This window comes from Chionomys nivalis, chromosome 22 (assembly GCF_950005125.1).
Source record: "Chionomys nivalis chromosome 22, mChiNiv1.1, whole genome shotgun sequence".
Taxonomy (NCBI): domain Eukaryota; kingdom Metazoa; phylum Chordata; class Mammalia; order Rodentia; family Cricetidae; genus Chionomys; species Chionomys nivalis.
The window spans coordinates 51,613,131-51,630,440 of record NC_080107.1 but is presented as its reverse complement, the minus strand read 5'-3'; the positions used below and the strand labels follow the sequence as shown (position 1 = coordinate 51,630,440).

Sequence of the window (17,310 nt, the reverse complement as noted above, 5' to 3'; positions counted from 1 at the left end):
AACAAACCTTCCTGCTTGAGGCACTGTGAGGGCAACCAGCTCAGCACAGCTGCACCCAACAAACTGCTGGTGCCCTTACAAGACAGTGGCAGTGGCTTCTTCCGGTTGACACCCTGACAATGCTGGGAGTGTGTCCTGGGAGTGGAGTCACACTTGCCAGCATCGTGCCCCATCCTATTCATACCATGCTTTCAAAGAAGACAGTAAACCACAACATCCTGGCTCACGATCCAGATCACAGGAGGGGCCGGGAGCTAGGTGCATGTGGTCCCAACTTGTGACTATCATCAGAAATGAGGCTTTTTCCGGGCTGAGTGCAGAACCTGTCTACGGTAGTCACATCTCAGAACTGTGTCAGTACAGGACACCTGGCTGGTATGTGGGGAAAGCTGCACACACGTGTTACAGGAGTGTTCATGACGAGCGTGTGAGGACAGCGGGAAAATGGTAAGGTTTTACCTGACATAACTGGTAGGAATAGACTTTGGAATCAGAGAAAAAACATTTTATCCATGCTTTGTTGCTTGCTAGCTGTGTGACTCTGCTTGAGAAACTTTACAGCTTGTGAAATGAGGCTGATAATGAAAATGGAAAAGCTCCTTAGCCATAGAAGCCTGTGTCTTTAATCCAAGCACTTGGGAGGCAAAGGCAGGAGGATCGCTGTGAGTTGGGAATAAAAAGGAGAGGAGGGGAAGGGAGGGAGGAAAGGGGAGGGGAAGGGAGGGGAGGGGAGGGGAGGGAAGAGGAGAGGAGAGAAAAAGAAAAAAGTCCCACTACTTCCCTACGCCACTGTCTGGGGGGATTCCTTACCTTAACACAGGCATGTCTGCTTCCATATCTGTAAGTGTAGGTGGTACGTATGTTTAGTTTCCTTGGAAGAATGCCTTAAAATAGCTTAGCTCATGGTGGTTTTATTATAATTGAATAAATAAAAAATGGTTGTAGGAGAGGAAAAAAAGACTAACTTGACACTCAAAGCCATGCTAAGGCGAGCTAGCTTAGCAGAAAAGTCATTTGGTGCCAAGCCTGAGAGTCTGAGTTCTAGTCTTAGGTCCCACAAGGTGAAAGGAGTTGTCTGACCTCTACATGAGCACTATGGCATGTGCCTTTACGTGTGCACAAAAAAGAGGTGGGTCACAGCCAAGCACCTGTCTATCGGGAAGACAGGCCCTGGCCAAACGGAGCTCATTACCAAAGAAATGTTGACAGAGGGAGTGGAATGACAGAAAGAAAAGCATTAGGTGGGCAGCTACCAATTTACTCACAACATAAATACACGGATGACTTCAAGCGTTATTCTGTGTCATTCTCTTCAGTCAATTTGTCATTACAGATTAACAGAAAAGAAAAACAAAGGTTTACATATGAGGAGCCTGTGAGCTCAAAATGGGGCCGAGAGCAGGGGCAGGAGACTGCCCACGGGTGGGACCGATGCCACACTGAACTCAGTCCTCGTGGAGCGGCAGTGGGACGACAACCCAGAGGCAAACACACTGCTCTTTCCTCTGTGCCTGTTATTTTCCCAATTTATTTAGGTTTGCTCATTAGCATACATAGTCCAAAGGAGTTGGAAATGAGGGCAGGGTCTGATTCACATCTGGAAGGAAGCGGTCCTGTGGTGACCTCAGAGCCAAGGTCACCGCCACGCCAGATTCCAAAGAAACAAGAGATTCGGTGAGTCTGAGCCCTGAGCCCTCGTGGAGGAACAGCAGTGACAGCCTCCTACGGATGAGCAGGGGAGTGGCAGGCGGGGGAGTGGCAGGCGTCGGCTTGTCACCTAAGAGGTGACCAGATTCATCCAAGGAGTTCTTTGGTCTTTGCTGCCAGGTGCCTGTCCAGCTCTGCGACTGTGTCGTCGGCCATCTGGCTGATCTGTGAGAACAAAAGCGAAGTCTGGTGACTGAAACATGCAAACTTCACTGAGAAATAATGACGGAGACAAAGTTCCTATGAACCCGGGCACTAAGAAATGTGTTCTCAACAGCAGTCAGGCAAGGGAGATGAGACTATTCCCTTTTCAGATAAGAAAAACAAGGCAGACCATTTATTCAGGGTGCACAGCCAGAAAGCCGTAATATCAAACTTTAATACACAGTAACCTGATTCTATAAGCCAACATTTAGAACTGTTATACAATACAGAAAAGCCAGCCAAGCTGTGGCCTAATAAACCTCTAGGGCAGTGGTTCTGACACTTCCCAGCGCTGCTCCTCACGTGACTGTGACCCCCAACCGGAAAGTTATTTCGTTGCTAAGTCATAACTGTAACTTTGCTATGGTAGGGAGTCATGATGTAAATATCTGCTATGTGACCCCTGTGAGAGAGTTGCTCAAGTCCCTGTGTGCCACAGCCCAAAGGTTGAGAACCTCTGCTCTAGAGTGCCTTACATTTCAGAAAGTCTTAGATGAACTGACAGAAAGAATGTAAGACCCAGAGCTAGAAAATCCAATAGACACAAAAATGCAAATTACAAGCTACACCTTCAGCTGTCATTGTTAACAAAACTTGCTGCTCTAGCTTCTAATTACAACATTCAGAAACTGCACGCCACAGTGAATGAATGAGCTCCCATATCACAGGTAGAATTCAAATTGATGCAAATGCTCATACTATTTAATCCCCAAATATCTCAACTGGGAAAGTACCCAGCGAACATGACCGAACATAAAATTCTTCTCTTATTCTAATTATTTATGTATTGGTGCTTTGGCTATGTGTATGTTTGTGCACCATGTGTGTAACTGGTGCCCAAGAGGGCCAGAAGAGCATGTAAAATCCTCTGAACTGGAGTTACAGATGGTTGTGGCCCAACATGTGAGGGCTGGGAATCTAACCTGGGTCCTTTGGAAGAACAGCCAATACTCTTAACCACATAGCCATTTCTTTAGTCCCAAGTTGTTGTTTTTTAAGTTTTTATTTTATTTTATTTATATGAATGTCTGTCTACATGTATGTGCCTGATACCTGGGTGTCAGATTCCCTGAAACTAGAGTATGAACAGCCATGAACATGAGCCGCCATGTGGGTGCTAGGAACCAAACCTGGGGAGAACAATGAGTGCTCTTCATCATTGAACAACTTTCCAGCTCCTAAGCCTCCAAATTCTTAAGTTCTAGGTATAAAGATGTCTATATGGGCTTAAACATTTTTAAAAATTTATGTGTATATGTGTGTGCCTGCATGAGTTTATGTGCACTGCATCGTAAGTGTAGGTACTGAGGAGGTGATAAAGCTGGTCAGATTGTTAGGAACTGGAGTTACAGGGGTGACGAGCTGCCTGAAGTGGGTGATGGGAACTGAACCTGGGTCCTCTGTAAGAGCAGAAAGCACTCTGAATTGTGGGACCAACTCTCCAGGGCCCCCTCCCATGCCAACTTAATTTTGAATAATGAAAACAAGTAGAAAATCTAAAGTTACAGTATGGGGGAGCAAATGAACACATACAGGCATCACAATGGTTGTGTCAAATTCTAGGAAGAGAAAACACATTTGATTAAGACCCTAGCATGGGTTACATTTGTAATAATAAAAAGCATGTTTGAATAATGCCTCAAGATATTCTTACATCTTGGAGACATGTTCATGCTATCCTTCAATTAAAAAAATAATTCAATATAGAAACTTCCATTATATATACATATATATATAAATAAACTAATCTATAAAATATCTAAACAAAAATTACAGACTTTAAAAAACTAAGCTGGGCATGGTGGCACATGCCTTTAATTCCAGCACTTGGGAGCCAGAGGCAGGTGGATCTCTGTGAGTTCAACGCCAGTCTGGTCTATCTACAAAGAGAGTTCCAGGACAGCCAGGGAGAAACCCTGTCTTGAAACAAAACAAGCAAACAAAAACGCCACTACCAAGAAACTAAGACACTTGCCATTTTATTAACTTTTATTAAACATTTTTCATAATACCTTCCCCTACCCACCAAACTTCATGTTCTTTCTCTCTCCCTTTTACCACTCTCTCAAAAAAGAAAAAACAAAAAAATCAAAACAAACTAAAAAAAGACAGAGAAGAATAAAAAGAAAACCAATAAGACAAAAAACAAAAAGAAAAAGTGCACCCCTCCACCTCAATTTAGTGTTGCCTGGCCAATCACTCCTGGACATGGGCATCCCCTACAGTGTGGCCGATATACCCAGTGACACTCCATTGGAGAAAACAGATTTTCCCTTTTCCAGAAGTATCAACTGCTTCTTGGTTGGGCTAGGGTAGGGGGGACTCTGTGCTCACTCCCTCTTCTTGGCACTGGACTCTGTGTGGTTTGGCCCTGAGCAGGTCTTATGCATGCTGTCAGTCTCTGTGACTCACATGCCTGCTGTGCTCCTTGGAGTCACTCACCTCTGTCTCTTAGTCTTTCTGCCCTCCTCGTCTGATAAAGACAACCTTCCAAGGACTGAGCACCCACTTTCTGCAGTAACCAGTGTGGCTCTCTGCGGTAACTATCATCTACTGCAAGACGCTTCTTAGATGGGGGCTGAGCAATGCTCTGTCCCGTGGGTATTGCAAGCAAATATGTCATTAGGAGTAATGTTATTGCTAGGATCCTTTAGCAGAATAGTAACAGTAGGTTTCACCCTGGCCCATGGCCTATCTAGTCTCAGCTTCTCGGCCACTTTATCAGTGTCATGGATGGGTTTGCATCACATGAAATGGGCCTTGAATCAAAAGCAAACAAAAACAAAACAAGAGTTTGGTTACTCCTACAATGTGGTCACCACGGCATGAGTAATTCCTGCAGGCAGCCTCTGCTGTAGGTCACACGGTTTGTAGTTTGATGAAAGTGATTATTTTTCTCTTCAGGGACAATGCAAAGTACTTTCCTGCACCATGAAGACTAGTGGCAGGGGTGAAGCTGCTAGCTGGGCACCACCTCAATTTACACGTTTGATGACATAAGTTGTCTTCAGCAATAGGGCCCTACCATCAGGGTATAGAGAGTAATCAACAATCTGAACAATAATCTGTGAATTTTGGGGGTGGGGTGGGGATGGGGGACTGGTCTATGGGACCTTTTTGGCCAATGACTCAACAAGATGTAACCCACTCCTGACTGGCATAAAATGTCTTTTACTGGGTGGCATATGATGTCTAGTTGGAGCACTGTCTCCCTCATTATACAGTGATTTCATTTAAATTTCTTTCATATATATATCATGCCAAAATCTTAACATTCTTTTAGTGATGGGAAGATAAAAGGTTATTTAGGTTTGTACTGGTCATATCCCACCTAAGACACAGCACATATCAAGTTGTCAGGAAGTATTTATTAACAGAAAAATTATTAAAGGTCTTTGAATTTTTCTGCAGCAAGTGTGCATGCCTTCCTAAGAATAAAAAGATGATTTAGTAGGTGTTGCAGTCTCCCTTCTAAGTCTAAATGGGGTAGAGATGAAGGCAGGCAGCACTGGCAGGAAGCTCTGAGCGCGAGCAGTGTGCAGATCTGTGTGCTCAGCAGCACGGCAGCTGCTGGACATCTTTATTTGCCAACCACAGGCCTTGGCCAGGAATTAGGAACTAAATACATGGCTTGAAAGAGCAAGAACTAAACAGGGCTTGCAGCAATTGGTCCCAGGCAGGAAAGCTCTCACCACAGCAAAAGCTACACATTTTTTAAGCTGGAAAAGCACAACTCCTGGGACTGCTGGATATTCTAGAAGAATGGCAGTTGCTCCCTCTTCTGCAGTCAGTCACAAATGTCTGAGACGCTTCTGGTCCCTGGAGCTGCCCTTCATAGGCCAAGAGTAGTAGTGGTCAGCAAACACCAGCACAGCCAAGGGTGAAGGTTATCAGGGTAGAAGGATTGAGAAATGGAGGGGAATACCCAGGCTAACAATCTGATAACACGGGAGCATATGAGCAAGGGACATTTCATCTCTAAGTCTGTTTCCTCACCCATCAAGGTGCTAGAGAGGTGCTGGTCTTTCCTCAGCTAACAGTTAAGTAAAAACAAGGCTATACAAGCTTGCCATAAGCATATTATTTTATGCAAATGCTGGCTGTGTTACTGTGGCTTTTATCACCACTTTCTGACTTCAAGCTAATCCATCAACAAAAGTATTTACTAGCATTCTAGCAGCTGGTGAGTACAAAAGGCCCCGGCACAGGTCACCTACAGGCTCACCATTTTCATCTTTATCAGGCTCTAGAACACTGATGACTAATGGTACCACCAGCAGCAGCAGCAACTCCTGCTGCTGAGTACTCACCACATGCAGACACTGGTTAACGATCCACATGGCACATGAAATGCTGCTATCTCCTTTAGCATGTTTTCACCTAGCAGCTACACAGGAGTTTCTACTGTATAAAATCTTTCTGTTTCTGTTAACTCATTATTGAAATTCAACCATCCCACAGAACCCCTATAAAGTGGACAGTTATTGTACCCATTCTACAGAAAACTAAACCAAGGTAATCTTGGGCAAGATTTCTCAGCCCAGTCTGCTCTACCCACTAACTTACTAACTTCTTATATGATGTAGTCTCCTGGCTGAGAGTCCTGCTCCACAGCACCTGGCCTATTCCTTCCTCACCCTAGCCATGTTGTGCTAAGGTCACTGAGAGGGTTAATTCCATTTTCTTTACAATCACAAGGCCAGGCACCACAGTAGACAAACAGAGTGAAGGTTATCAAGGACCATCAACATTGTTCACGTTTAAGCACATGTGTCTTCTGATTCTCTGATCACTCTTTTTTTTTTTTTTTTTGATTTTCGAGACAGGTTTTCTCCATAGCTTTTGGTTCCTGTCCTGGAACTAGCTCTTCTAGACCAGGCTGGCCTCGAACTCACAGAGATCCGCCTGCCTCTGCCTCCCCGAGTGCTGGGATTACAGGCGTGCGCCACCACTGCCCGGCCTCTCTGATCACTCTTGTGAGACGGGCACGAGCAAAGAGACTCACGGGCGGGTGAAGCCTGTGCTCACTTTCACAGCTGGGTGGGAATCCTGACTCCAAAGCAAGAAGCATTTCCACTCTCACACCGCGCCTTATAAAATTACACACTATCACCAACAACACCAGGACCACTGCCACCACTGTATTTCCTGGTTACCAGTTAAAGAGCATGGAAGACTTTAAGGACGCAACATGGGGTGACAGGAGCACACTGCATACAAGTCATCCTTCATGAAGACCAACTCAGCCGGTGTAGCCCCCAGCCTGCCGCCTGCCTGAAGGAGCCCTCCCTCCTTGAGCTCCACGGCACCCGGCTTCACTCATTCCAGAGAGAGCGGCTTCTCAGAGAAAGACGGCAGTGAAAGGATCTTGGCCAGAGCCACTGGCAGCTTCTGCCAAACGCTTTAATGTTCAGCACGCCCATTTATGGCAAACTAAAATGAAGGTACCACAGCAGGCTGGCAGATGTCAGGAGTCCTGAGCAGGAACATCCCTGGTCCTGCATCAGAGCTGGCCGGGGTTAGGGGCTAAGGGAGTCAGGGATCAGATGCAATGACTGAGACAGAACCTATAGCTCAATCATTTCAATCGTACACACCAAAGATGAAAGAAATATTGTTATAAAAATATTTCAAAAGAATCTGAACACCAAAGAATTTTGAAAATGATTTTATAAGAAAAGGTCAATTCCATACAATTAAAAGGCTGTTCACAATCCTATCACTGAAATAACTTCTGATATTTTGATAATTACAAGCTACCCATCTTTGTATGCCTGTGTATCTTCAAAACTTCTTTATTAGACTTATTCATTTTATGTGTGCATGGTTTTCTGTTGTTGGGTTTTTTTTTTTCCAGACAAGGTTTCTTTATGTAATAGCTTCAGTTGTCCTGGAAATCACTATGTAGACCAGGCTTGCCCAAACTCATTGTCCCAAGTGCTGGGATTAAAGGCATGCACCACCACTGCCCAGCATGTGTGTGTGTGTTTATATGCATGTATGTATGTACACCACATATATGCCTGATGTCCACAGATGTCAGAACCCCTGGAACTGGAGTTACAGATGGTTGGGAGCCACCATATGAGTGCTAGGAAATGAATCTGGGTCCTCTGTAAGAGCAATCAGTATCTTAACCACTGAGCCATCTCTCCAGCTACAGCTTGTCTCTATAAAAATGTAACTGTAATGCTACTGTATAGTACACTATTTTTAAAAATAATACATTTACCATTGTAGTGGCACACACCTTTAATCCCAGAACTTGGGAAGTAGAAGCAGGTGGATCTGAGATCTTGGTCTACAGAGTGAGTTCCAGAACAGTCAGGCTACAGAGAAACCCCGTTTTGAAAAAATAAATAATTCTAAAAAAATTTTCATGTCAATGAAATCTTTTCATAACTCCAATATAGATTCCAATAACTGGAATTCCAATGGATACAAACAATGACTTTCAGGAACTTGGTTCCTAGTTTTCTATCATTAGACATAACACACCAATGACACATACAGCCCCATAGATCAAGGCTGACAATTTCTCTTAGATATGTTCTTAAGTTATAAGTCAGAAACAATTGGTTGGGGCATCTGTCGTACTACCCTTTAGGAAGGCTATAAAAATTTATAAGAACAAACAAATTATGAAAGAGGATACAAAGCTAATGGTTTTTCTAGTTATAATCTGTCATGGCAGTTAACAAATGCATAAAAATAAATTTAACAGTAAAAATGTAAAATACAACATAGAGGTGTGGATGGCCTTAGAAAAAAACAAAACAAAAACAACTGCAGGTGTTTTGTCTGTATGTTTGTGCACACATGTGTGCTTGGTACCCAGGGAGGCCAGAAGAGGGTGTCAGATCCCCTGGGGCTGGAGTTACAGGTGGTTGTGGCTGCTGGGAACAGAGTAGCCAGTGAGGTTAATTGTTGAGCCACCTCTCCAGCTCCCGGAACGACCAATCTAACTGCTCAGTGGGACTTTTAGTCTAGTTAATTTTAGTGTGTGACTTTTTTATACTAAAGTTTATTTAAAAGTAAACACATTTTAAAAACCATTCCTCTAGAGTGTAAAGATTATTTGAAGACAAACAAAAAATTGTAAGCTCGAATTCAAATTTTAGTTCAGCAAACTTTTAGTTTAGACAGTAGACACATCTGCAATCCTCGTGTCCCAGAGACTACATGAGGTGTGGTGGACAACGCCTCCAATCCTTGTGTCTCAGAGACTAAGACAGAAGGACTGCAATGAATCTGAGGCCAGCCTGGGCTACATTATGAGTACCAGGCCAACTAGGGCTACACAGAAAGGTACTGTCTCATAAAAACAAAAACCCAGTCTAAATGTTAGCATCTAGAAGGAAGAATAATCCGGTGTGGTGGTGCATACCAGCTACCCCAGCATTCATAAGGCCGCGGGAGGAGGATCAGGAGTATGAGTCCTGCCTCAGATACAGAAAGGCAACCATGCAACTGTGACCGAGAGGAGAGACAAACAACCACACAATACTCTAAGCCTGAAGTGGCTTTAGAGACATAGATGAAGAACCTTACAAACAAGGCATTTCTGGGCTGGGGTGGAGCTCAGTGGGAGAGCACTTACAAAGTCTGAGTCAGTCCCCAGCACAGAGGACAAACACACAAGCAAACCAATGCATTTCTCTAGTCAGTGATCTACACTTGGCATGTCTCACCCCAAGAAAACACAAAGATTTATAAGGAAGATATTCACTGTAACTTCTGTAACCTCACTCACGTAATTTTTTAAAATAAGTAAAAATATCTACAAGCAGAACTTCTAAAATATATGGACACAAGATGAACTATTTAGCAATCATTAGGAGGTTATTTGAAAAATATTTGCAAACACGTAAACAGTGTCTTTATTTGTTTGTTTATTTACTTATTTATTTGGGTTTTTCGAGACAGTGTTTCTCTGTAGCTTTGGAGCCTGTCCTGGAACTAGCTCTGTAGACCAGGCTGGCCTCAAACTCCCAGAGATCCGCCTGCCTCTGCCTCCCGAGTGCTGGGATTAAAGGCGTGCGTCACCACCACCCGGCTAACAGTGTCTTTATTAACAAGTTAAAAATTAAAACTGGGTATATTCCCAATAGTGGTATTGCTGGGTCGAGAGGTAGGTTGAACCCGACTTTCCTGAGAAACCGCCACACTGCTTTCCAAAGTGGTTGCACAAGTTTGCATTCCCACCAGCAATGGATGAGAGTGCCCCTTTCTCCACAACCTCTCCAGCAGAGGCTATCATTGGTGTTTTTGATTTTAGCCATTCTGACAGGTGTAAGATGGTATCTTAATGTTGTCTTGATTTGCATTTCGCTGATTGCTAAGGAAGCTGAGCACGATCTTAAGTGTCTTTTGGCTATTTGAACTTCTTCTGTTGAAAAGTCTCTGTTCAGCTCAGTGTCCCATTTTATAATTGGATTGATTAACCTTTTACGGTCTAATTTCTTGAGTTCTTTATATATTTTGGATACAAAAGTATATGCTCAACTATGTTCATAGCAGCATTGTTTGTAGTAGCCAGAACCTGGAAACAACCTAGATGTCCTTCAATGGAAGAATGGATGAAGAAAGTATGGAATATATACATATTAGAGTACTACTCAGCAGTAAAAAACAATGACTTCTTGAATTTTGCATACAAATGGACGGAAATAGAAAACACTATCCTGAGTGAGGTAAGCCAGACCCAAAAAGAGGAACATGGTATGTACTCACTCATATTTGGTTTCTAGCCATAAATAAAGGACATTGAGACTATAATTCATGATTCTAAAGAAGCTAAATAAGAAGGTGAACCCAAAGAAAAACATATAAGCATCCTCCTGAATATTAACCTTCATCAGGCGATGAAAGAAGACAGAGACAGAGACCAACATTGGAGCACTGGACTGAAGTCTCACGATCCAAAGGAGGAACAGAAGGAGAGTGAGCACGAGCAAGGAACTCAGGACCGCGAGGGGTGCACCCACACACTGAGGCAATGGGGATGTTCTATCGGGAACTCACCAAGGCCAGCTGGCCGGGGTCTGAAAAAGCATGGGACAAAACCGGTCTCGCTGAACATAATGGACAATGAGGACTACTGAGAACTGAAGAACAATGGCAATGGGTTCTTGTTCCTATTGCACGTAATGGCTTTGTGGAAGCCCAGGTAGTTTGGATGCTCACCTTAATAGACCTGGATGGAGGTGGGTGGTCCTTGGACCTCTCACAGGGCAGAGAAACCTGCTTGCTCTTTGGACTGAGGAGGGAGGAAGACTTGATTGGGGGAGGGGGAGGGAATGGGAGGTGGTGGCGGGGAAGAGGCAGAAATCTTTAATAATTAAATAAATTAATTAATATAAAATTAAAAAAAAATTAAAACTGGACTCAAAAGTGTGTGTGTGTATATATATACACACACACACACACTCATACATTACATACTCAATATTGCTTAAAACTATGTGTTGAAAAAAGAAAAGGACCATTTCAAAATGCTAAGTGACACCTCTGAGTTCATGGATGAGTCTCTTCCACACTGCTGAACAGTCTTCACATTTTACATTCTTTCTAATGAGCAGATATTACTTTGATAATTAGGAACAAAAAAAAAAAACTTAAACTGTGAAGCAACAATCAGCCAGCGGCTTTATTATATAAAGCAAAGCAAAAGCAAAACTAATAGCGGAAACTCCTTTGGTGCCATCCAAATAGAGACAGGAACACACTGCAGAGTGCACAGGGCCGCCTCCATTGCTTCCCCACCCAAACTTCAACCACACAACTGTAAGGGACGGTAGCGAGAGGGTAAGAATAACACGGAAATGATGTCTCTTCAGCCAGACTCTGACACTGGAGAGACCGCGGTACAGTGCACAATCTCAGGAGCCCACGGAGACGCTGGTCACCTCTACTCTATTGTCAGTGAATGTCTCCATTCTGTCCCACGGTAACCAGACATCAGTTTAGTATCAAAGAACAAAGAATTTCAGTTAGAAAGAATAATAGAGTAGAAAGCAGTGGAAAGAAAGTAGAATCTGAAAAGGGTGCGAAGCCAGTGGTTGAGGGAAGACTTCTGTCAAGTTCTCCGTCAAGTGTGGTTGAACAAGAGCACTGATTCTCTGATTGTTCTTCCTCTTCAAGGAGCAGGGACTCTACACTGAATGAGGAGTCTGACAGCTTGACAAATTCATAGCCAGGAAGCAGCACAAGGGCCAATGTCCACTGCAGAGATGGAATCCCCTAGGATACCGAGGAGGATATGGCTCTGAGCCCTGGTCGGTACTCAGAGGACAGCTTGATCAGTGACTGTCCCTCTGAGCCAACACAGGAGGGGAGGAAGACAGTGAGAGGGAATATTGAGGATTAAAATGTGAGGCATCCTAATGGCACCTTCTAGCATCCTATGAGCCCTTTCGAGGGAGAAATTTACCAAACTCTTTTTACAGAAAAAACAGACCCCAAGGGTCAAGTAACTTCTCCAAGGTCACAGAACATTTGCTGCAGAATGACTTTTCCTTTTGGATTGCAAGCTTCTGGTTCTTCCCAGTATGCTGTTGTAGAATTAGCAGAGAAACACTTTAAAATACATGTTTCAAAGCTGGAGAGGTGACTTAGTAGTTAAGAGCACTTACTGCTCTTTCAGAGGATTCAAGCTCAATTCCCAACACCCACATCAGTTGCTTTAACTACCTGTAACTCCAACTCCAGGGAATCTATATCTTCTGGATTTTGTGGGCACTTGCACTCACTTGTATATCCCCCACAAACACACACACATATACATAATATAAAAAATCTTTTAAAAACACCATTTCTAGGAAATACACTAAATCAGAAGATGTAGGAACAATGCCCAGGAACCAAAATTCCCCTAGGTGATTGCTGGCTGACCTACAACCAGAATGCTAACTGCTGGTTCAAAATGAGGACAGTGATTCACTCCACGCCTCCCCCAGGCCCCTAACAGCGCTCCTGCTCTGCTTGCGTCTTCTTTATGCCTCAGTCATACCCCATCTTTTCCCAGCTTTCCTAAAACGATGCTTTCATTGTGAACACAGCAGCTCTGAGGCCTATCAAACACTTTGTATGACATTACTCATTTCCTTTCCTACGTCCTGATAAATTCCCCATCTTGCCTCTGATATTGCCTCCTGCAGTATTCTCTACCTGGCCACCATGGTTACTTTTCCTAGGCACACATGTGATCTCATTGTTTGAAAAATGAGACCTTTCAAGAAAGTTACTGGATAAGAGCTGCCTGGGAAGCACTAAAAAATTCCCGGCACCACTCCAGATTCACCGACTTAGTATCTGGGAGCAAGCCTCAGATACTTGCCCGGGGGTGGGGACAAGTGCACATGTATGTGCTCAAGTGTAAAAACCATATTTTCATCAGTCACTCCCCACCTTGGGTTTTGGGTCAGGGTCTCTCACTAAACCTAGAGCTCACCTTCAGCTACGATGTCTGGCCAGTGAGCCCCAGAGTTCCTCCATCTCCACGCCCTCCCACCCCTCTGCTGGGATTGCAGGCAAGCACCTCCATGATTGGTTCTGCATGTGGGTTCAGAGGGATCTAACTCAAGTCCTTGTTCTTGCACAACAAACATGTCACCGGCTGAGTCATCTCCCTAATTCCTAGACCTCTTCATTTTTTCCTAAGGATAAAATATTATTCATCAAATGTTCATATACACCCTTCACACTCTATGAAGTAAGTAGATACTTCTCAGCAGCAATACTATCTGGCTTAGCCAATGGGAAGGGACTAGAGCAGATCCCTGAAATGCACTTAGGTGGTTGGATTTATAGTCCTGGCACCTACTGTTGCCAAGAAAGGATGTTCTGGGCACTTGTTGACACTGGAAGATTGTGATATATAAAGCAAACTTGAGCCCGATCTGTGTTCTGAAGATGAGCTCACAAGTCCAACCTAGAACTATCTGGCCCCAGCTGGCCCACAGAAAGGAGAGTAAGAAATGAAATCATCCAGTTTTAGGTAGCTGGTTATGCATCATTACTGTGGCTCATAGTTACTGACACAGATGCATAGTCAATGTGGAAATGCTCTCGACATTGTTCACATTCAAATTCCTCACCTGGTATATAAGACCTTTTAGGATGTGGTCACTCTGTTTTCTTACTCATTGCCTTGACTAGGATTAATCCCTGCTGGTCCAAGTGGAAAATGTTCTTTTCCATCACTCTGCTCTTGCTGGTCTACATGGCCCTGACCTTTTACTACTGCACTCCAGGGCACAAAGAGAACACAGCAACTCACTCCTCCACACTCAGAAAGCTAGACAGCAAGGCAGGCAGCCCTAGGTCTGGATCCCATCTCTACCACTATCAGCAAGAGTTTGAACAAGTTCCCAAACTTCCCCAACCAGGTCTCCTCACTCTCCTCTTACAACCCTGCTGCTGTTTCAGCGGTGGGGACTGAATGCAAGGCCTTGTGGATGCTAGGCACTTGGCTGTTCTTCCAGCCTCTAACTCAGTTTTGTAGTGATGGGGGAAATGAAGTAAAGTGTCCAGCACAGAGCCTAGCACACAACCTAGGATCAACAGCCTCTTCTCCTCTCCTGTGGATCCTTCCAGGGTCTACAAGGCTAGACTTAAAACAGGGACTTAGTGTTGATTGTGTGAATGAAATGACCAGAGGCATTCTGTTTTGTTGTCCCTGCCTCAGATAGGAGTACACAGATTCCCTGGATCAGACACAGAAACACTACATCTGTTGGCAACAGTACCTGTTTCTCTATGAGCCTGATGGTGTCCTCCGAGGCTTTGTTCTTTGATTTCTTCAGTTTATTCATTGCATTAGTGCGAACCTTCCGTAAATTTTCTTTGGCCTTGTTGGTGCTCTGTTTGGCCAGTTTTACCAGCATTTCTCTGTGTTCCCTGGTTACTCTGAAAAAAAGCACACACACACACACAAATTGAACAAAACTATTTTTTCTGTAAGATGCTGACCACCAGTCAAGAATTTAACACCATTCTGTTCACTAGCTCAACAGTCCACAGCTTTGATCTGTTAGCTGACAATCTTCACACTCCTGACAGATGCCAATCACATGCTTAGTTCCCATTGAGTTATCTGGTAAATCCAAGTAAGAGACATTATGGAACCAGACAGGCGAGGTGGACCCAGAGTCAACACTCAGCCGAGTTACTTACAAGATGCAGACATGTCTTTTCAAAATCTCATCTGTCTACCAGGAACCCAACAGGTGGGACGGATTAAATGAGCATTTACCATTGACCCTGACACATTTGAAATGTTCAATAAAAGGAACCAATTAACCACAATTAGCTTTCCCTTCCTCTAAAATGTTCTTTTCTAGTCCACAGCACTGCAAATGAGGGACACTACAGAAATAATGCTATTGCTAAACCTCTACATCATTCAACTTTCAGCTCCTGATTATTATAACACTCAGGAATCACCTCAAAACTAACCTTCACCATCCCGATTACTATGACTAAATAGTTAGGAATCACTTCAAACCCAAGACAGAGCATGAGTCTCCTGAAACACATAACAACCACAGCACCAGTTGACTCAGGAAGCACCTTTGAAAGTATTCAGCAACCTATCAGGGCTTGGTGAATGCTATCAGTCTGGTTTTGTTTTGCTTGCGTGTGCTTGCATGCGTGGCTCTGGCTGCCGCTGCGTCCTGAGTCCACCTGCCACTGCGTCCTAGGCGCTGGGATTAAAGGCGTGCACCACTCAGATAAATGTTGGTTTTTATTGTCAGCATCTTCATCATCACAACAATGAGCGTAATCCATTAAGAACGGCATTTTACCACACAACAGTCGTTACTATTTCACATTTAATCATCATAACAACCTAGCAACACAGTCCAGCATTAATGCCCTGCCTTCCTTTCTCCATCTTGTAAGCACTGAGTGCTAGGAACTGAGATAATGGATTTGGATGGAGCTATTGCTCTTCCTCCCGCTCCTACAGTTTAGCTGAAGAGAAAGGCACGAAGACATTCATCAGAGCGTGAGAAGTGCTGTCGTGATCGAAGTAGAAAAAGAAAGGGGGGCACAGAGGAGCAGCTCAACAGACCTGTCCTAGAAAAATGTGTCAGGTCACTAGGTCAACTCAGCACTGCTCTGGGTGTCTTGCTCATAGGCACAAGCAGGAATGCATGTTCCTACCCTAAAATTACACTACACAACTTGCATGATTTAAGAAAATGTATGTAAAAATGTTGGGCATCAGCTCAGGGCAGAAGCTTCCAGGTCACATTTGTTTCTCTGTACAAGCTGAGATAGAGTGTCCATCAGCCCAAGATGATTATAAAGAAGAGTACCTAATATGTAGTTTGAGAAATACATGTCTATTGTTATCATCCATGGTGAAGTGTTGTAAACCATAGAGATAGGAAACTGCTTGTCACTGCAGCATAATTTACACTATCCTAACTAGATCTGAAGAGTAAGTTCAAGTTTCTAGTGCTGGCAGGGCAAACAGGATTTCCAAGAAAAAGCATGTGTAAAAGCTTTGAGGTGTTTCCTTTGAGGAACCAGAAGAGCAGATAACAATAAAAGGCGTAACAAGAAATGAAGGCTTGAAAGCTATATCCTGGATGGTCTTACTAGATCATGAACCTGTCCTAGTGAGGTTACTATTGAAACACTACAACCAAAAGTAACGTGGGAGGAAAGGGCTTATTTGGCTTATACTTCATCATCACTGTCCACCACTGAAGGAAGTCAGGACAGGAACTCAAACCACAGGAACCTGTAGGCAGGAGCTAATAAAGACACTATGGAGGGGTGCTGCTTACCGGCTTCCTCAGCCTGCCTTCTTATGGAACACAGGACCACAAGTTCAAAGATAGAGCCATCCCCAATGGGCTGGGCCCTCCTCTATCAATATTCCAGGCTTGCCTATAGTCTGATCTTCCGGAGGCATTTTTTCAATTGAGATTCTCTCCTCAGTGATGATTCTAACTGTGTCATGTCAAATAACACTAGCCACCACAAACCCCATTTTTATAGGTGAAGACAATCAGGTCCAACCAAATGTGGTATCTTTGTTGCTATTTGGAGATCTTTGAGACAGGGTCTCACTATGTCACCCACAATCTCCCGAGTGCTACAATTACAGACATGTGCTGCCAGGCCCAGCCTAAATTTGGAATATTATTTGAAGTCAAACCCAGAATGGCCTGTCTTAAAAGTCATTGACTGATTTTATAACAAACTCCTCTTCCCCTGAGATCAACAATCCTGGATGAGCTGAGCAAGCACAGTCCCAAGTTCGAGGCACGGTAGTAGTGATTCAATGGCAGAACCCTCCCAAGTTATGGGTACATGCTCAGTGTGCCGGCGAGGGAGGACACATGGCAAATATTTCGTGGCATCTACATATTGTTTTCTTCC

General features: G+C 43.8%; 1 protein-coding gene across 2 annotated transcripts in view; it reads right to left on the bottom strand.

The window, feature by feature from the left end:
* Positions 1 to 1,025: 1,025 nt before the first annotated feature.
* Mrrf (mitochondrial ribosome recycling factor) overlaps positions 1,026 to 17,310 on the bottom strand; it is a 67,834-nt gene continuing 51,549 nt past the window's right edge. Inside the window, exons 5-6 of one of the 2 annotated variants that reach the window (XM_057755131.1) lie at positions 14,661 to 14,820; positions 1,026 to 1,872 (exon numbers count right to left, since the gene is read on the bottom strand). In XM_057755131.1, the coding sequence (XP_057611114.1) occupies positions 1,795 to 1,872; positions 14,661 to 14,820 (238 nt within the window). In that variant the 3' untranslated portion in view covers positions 1,026 to 1,794. The remainder of the gene's footprint in view (positions 1,873 to 14,660; positions 14,821 to 17,310) is intronic. The other variant, XM_057755129.1, reaches the window with a different exon arrangement.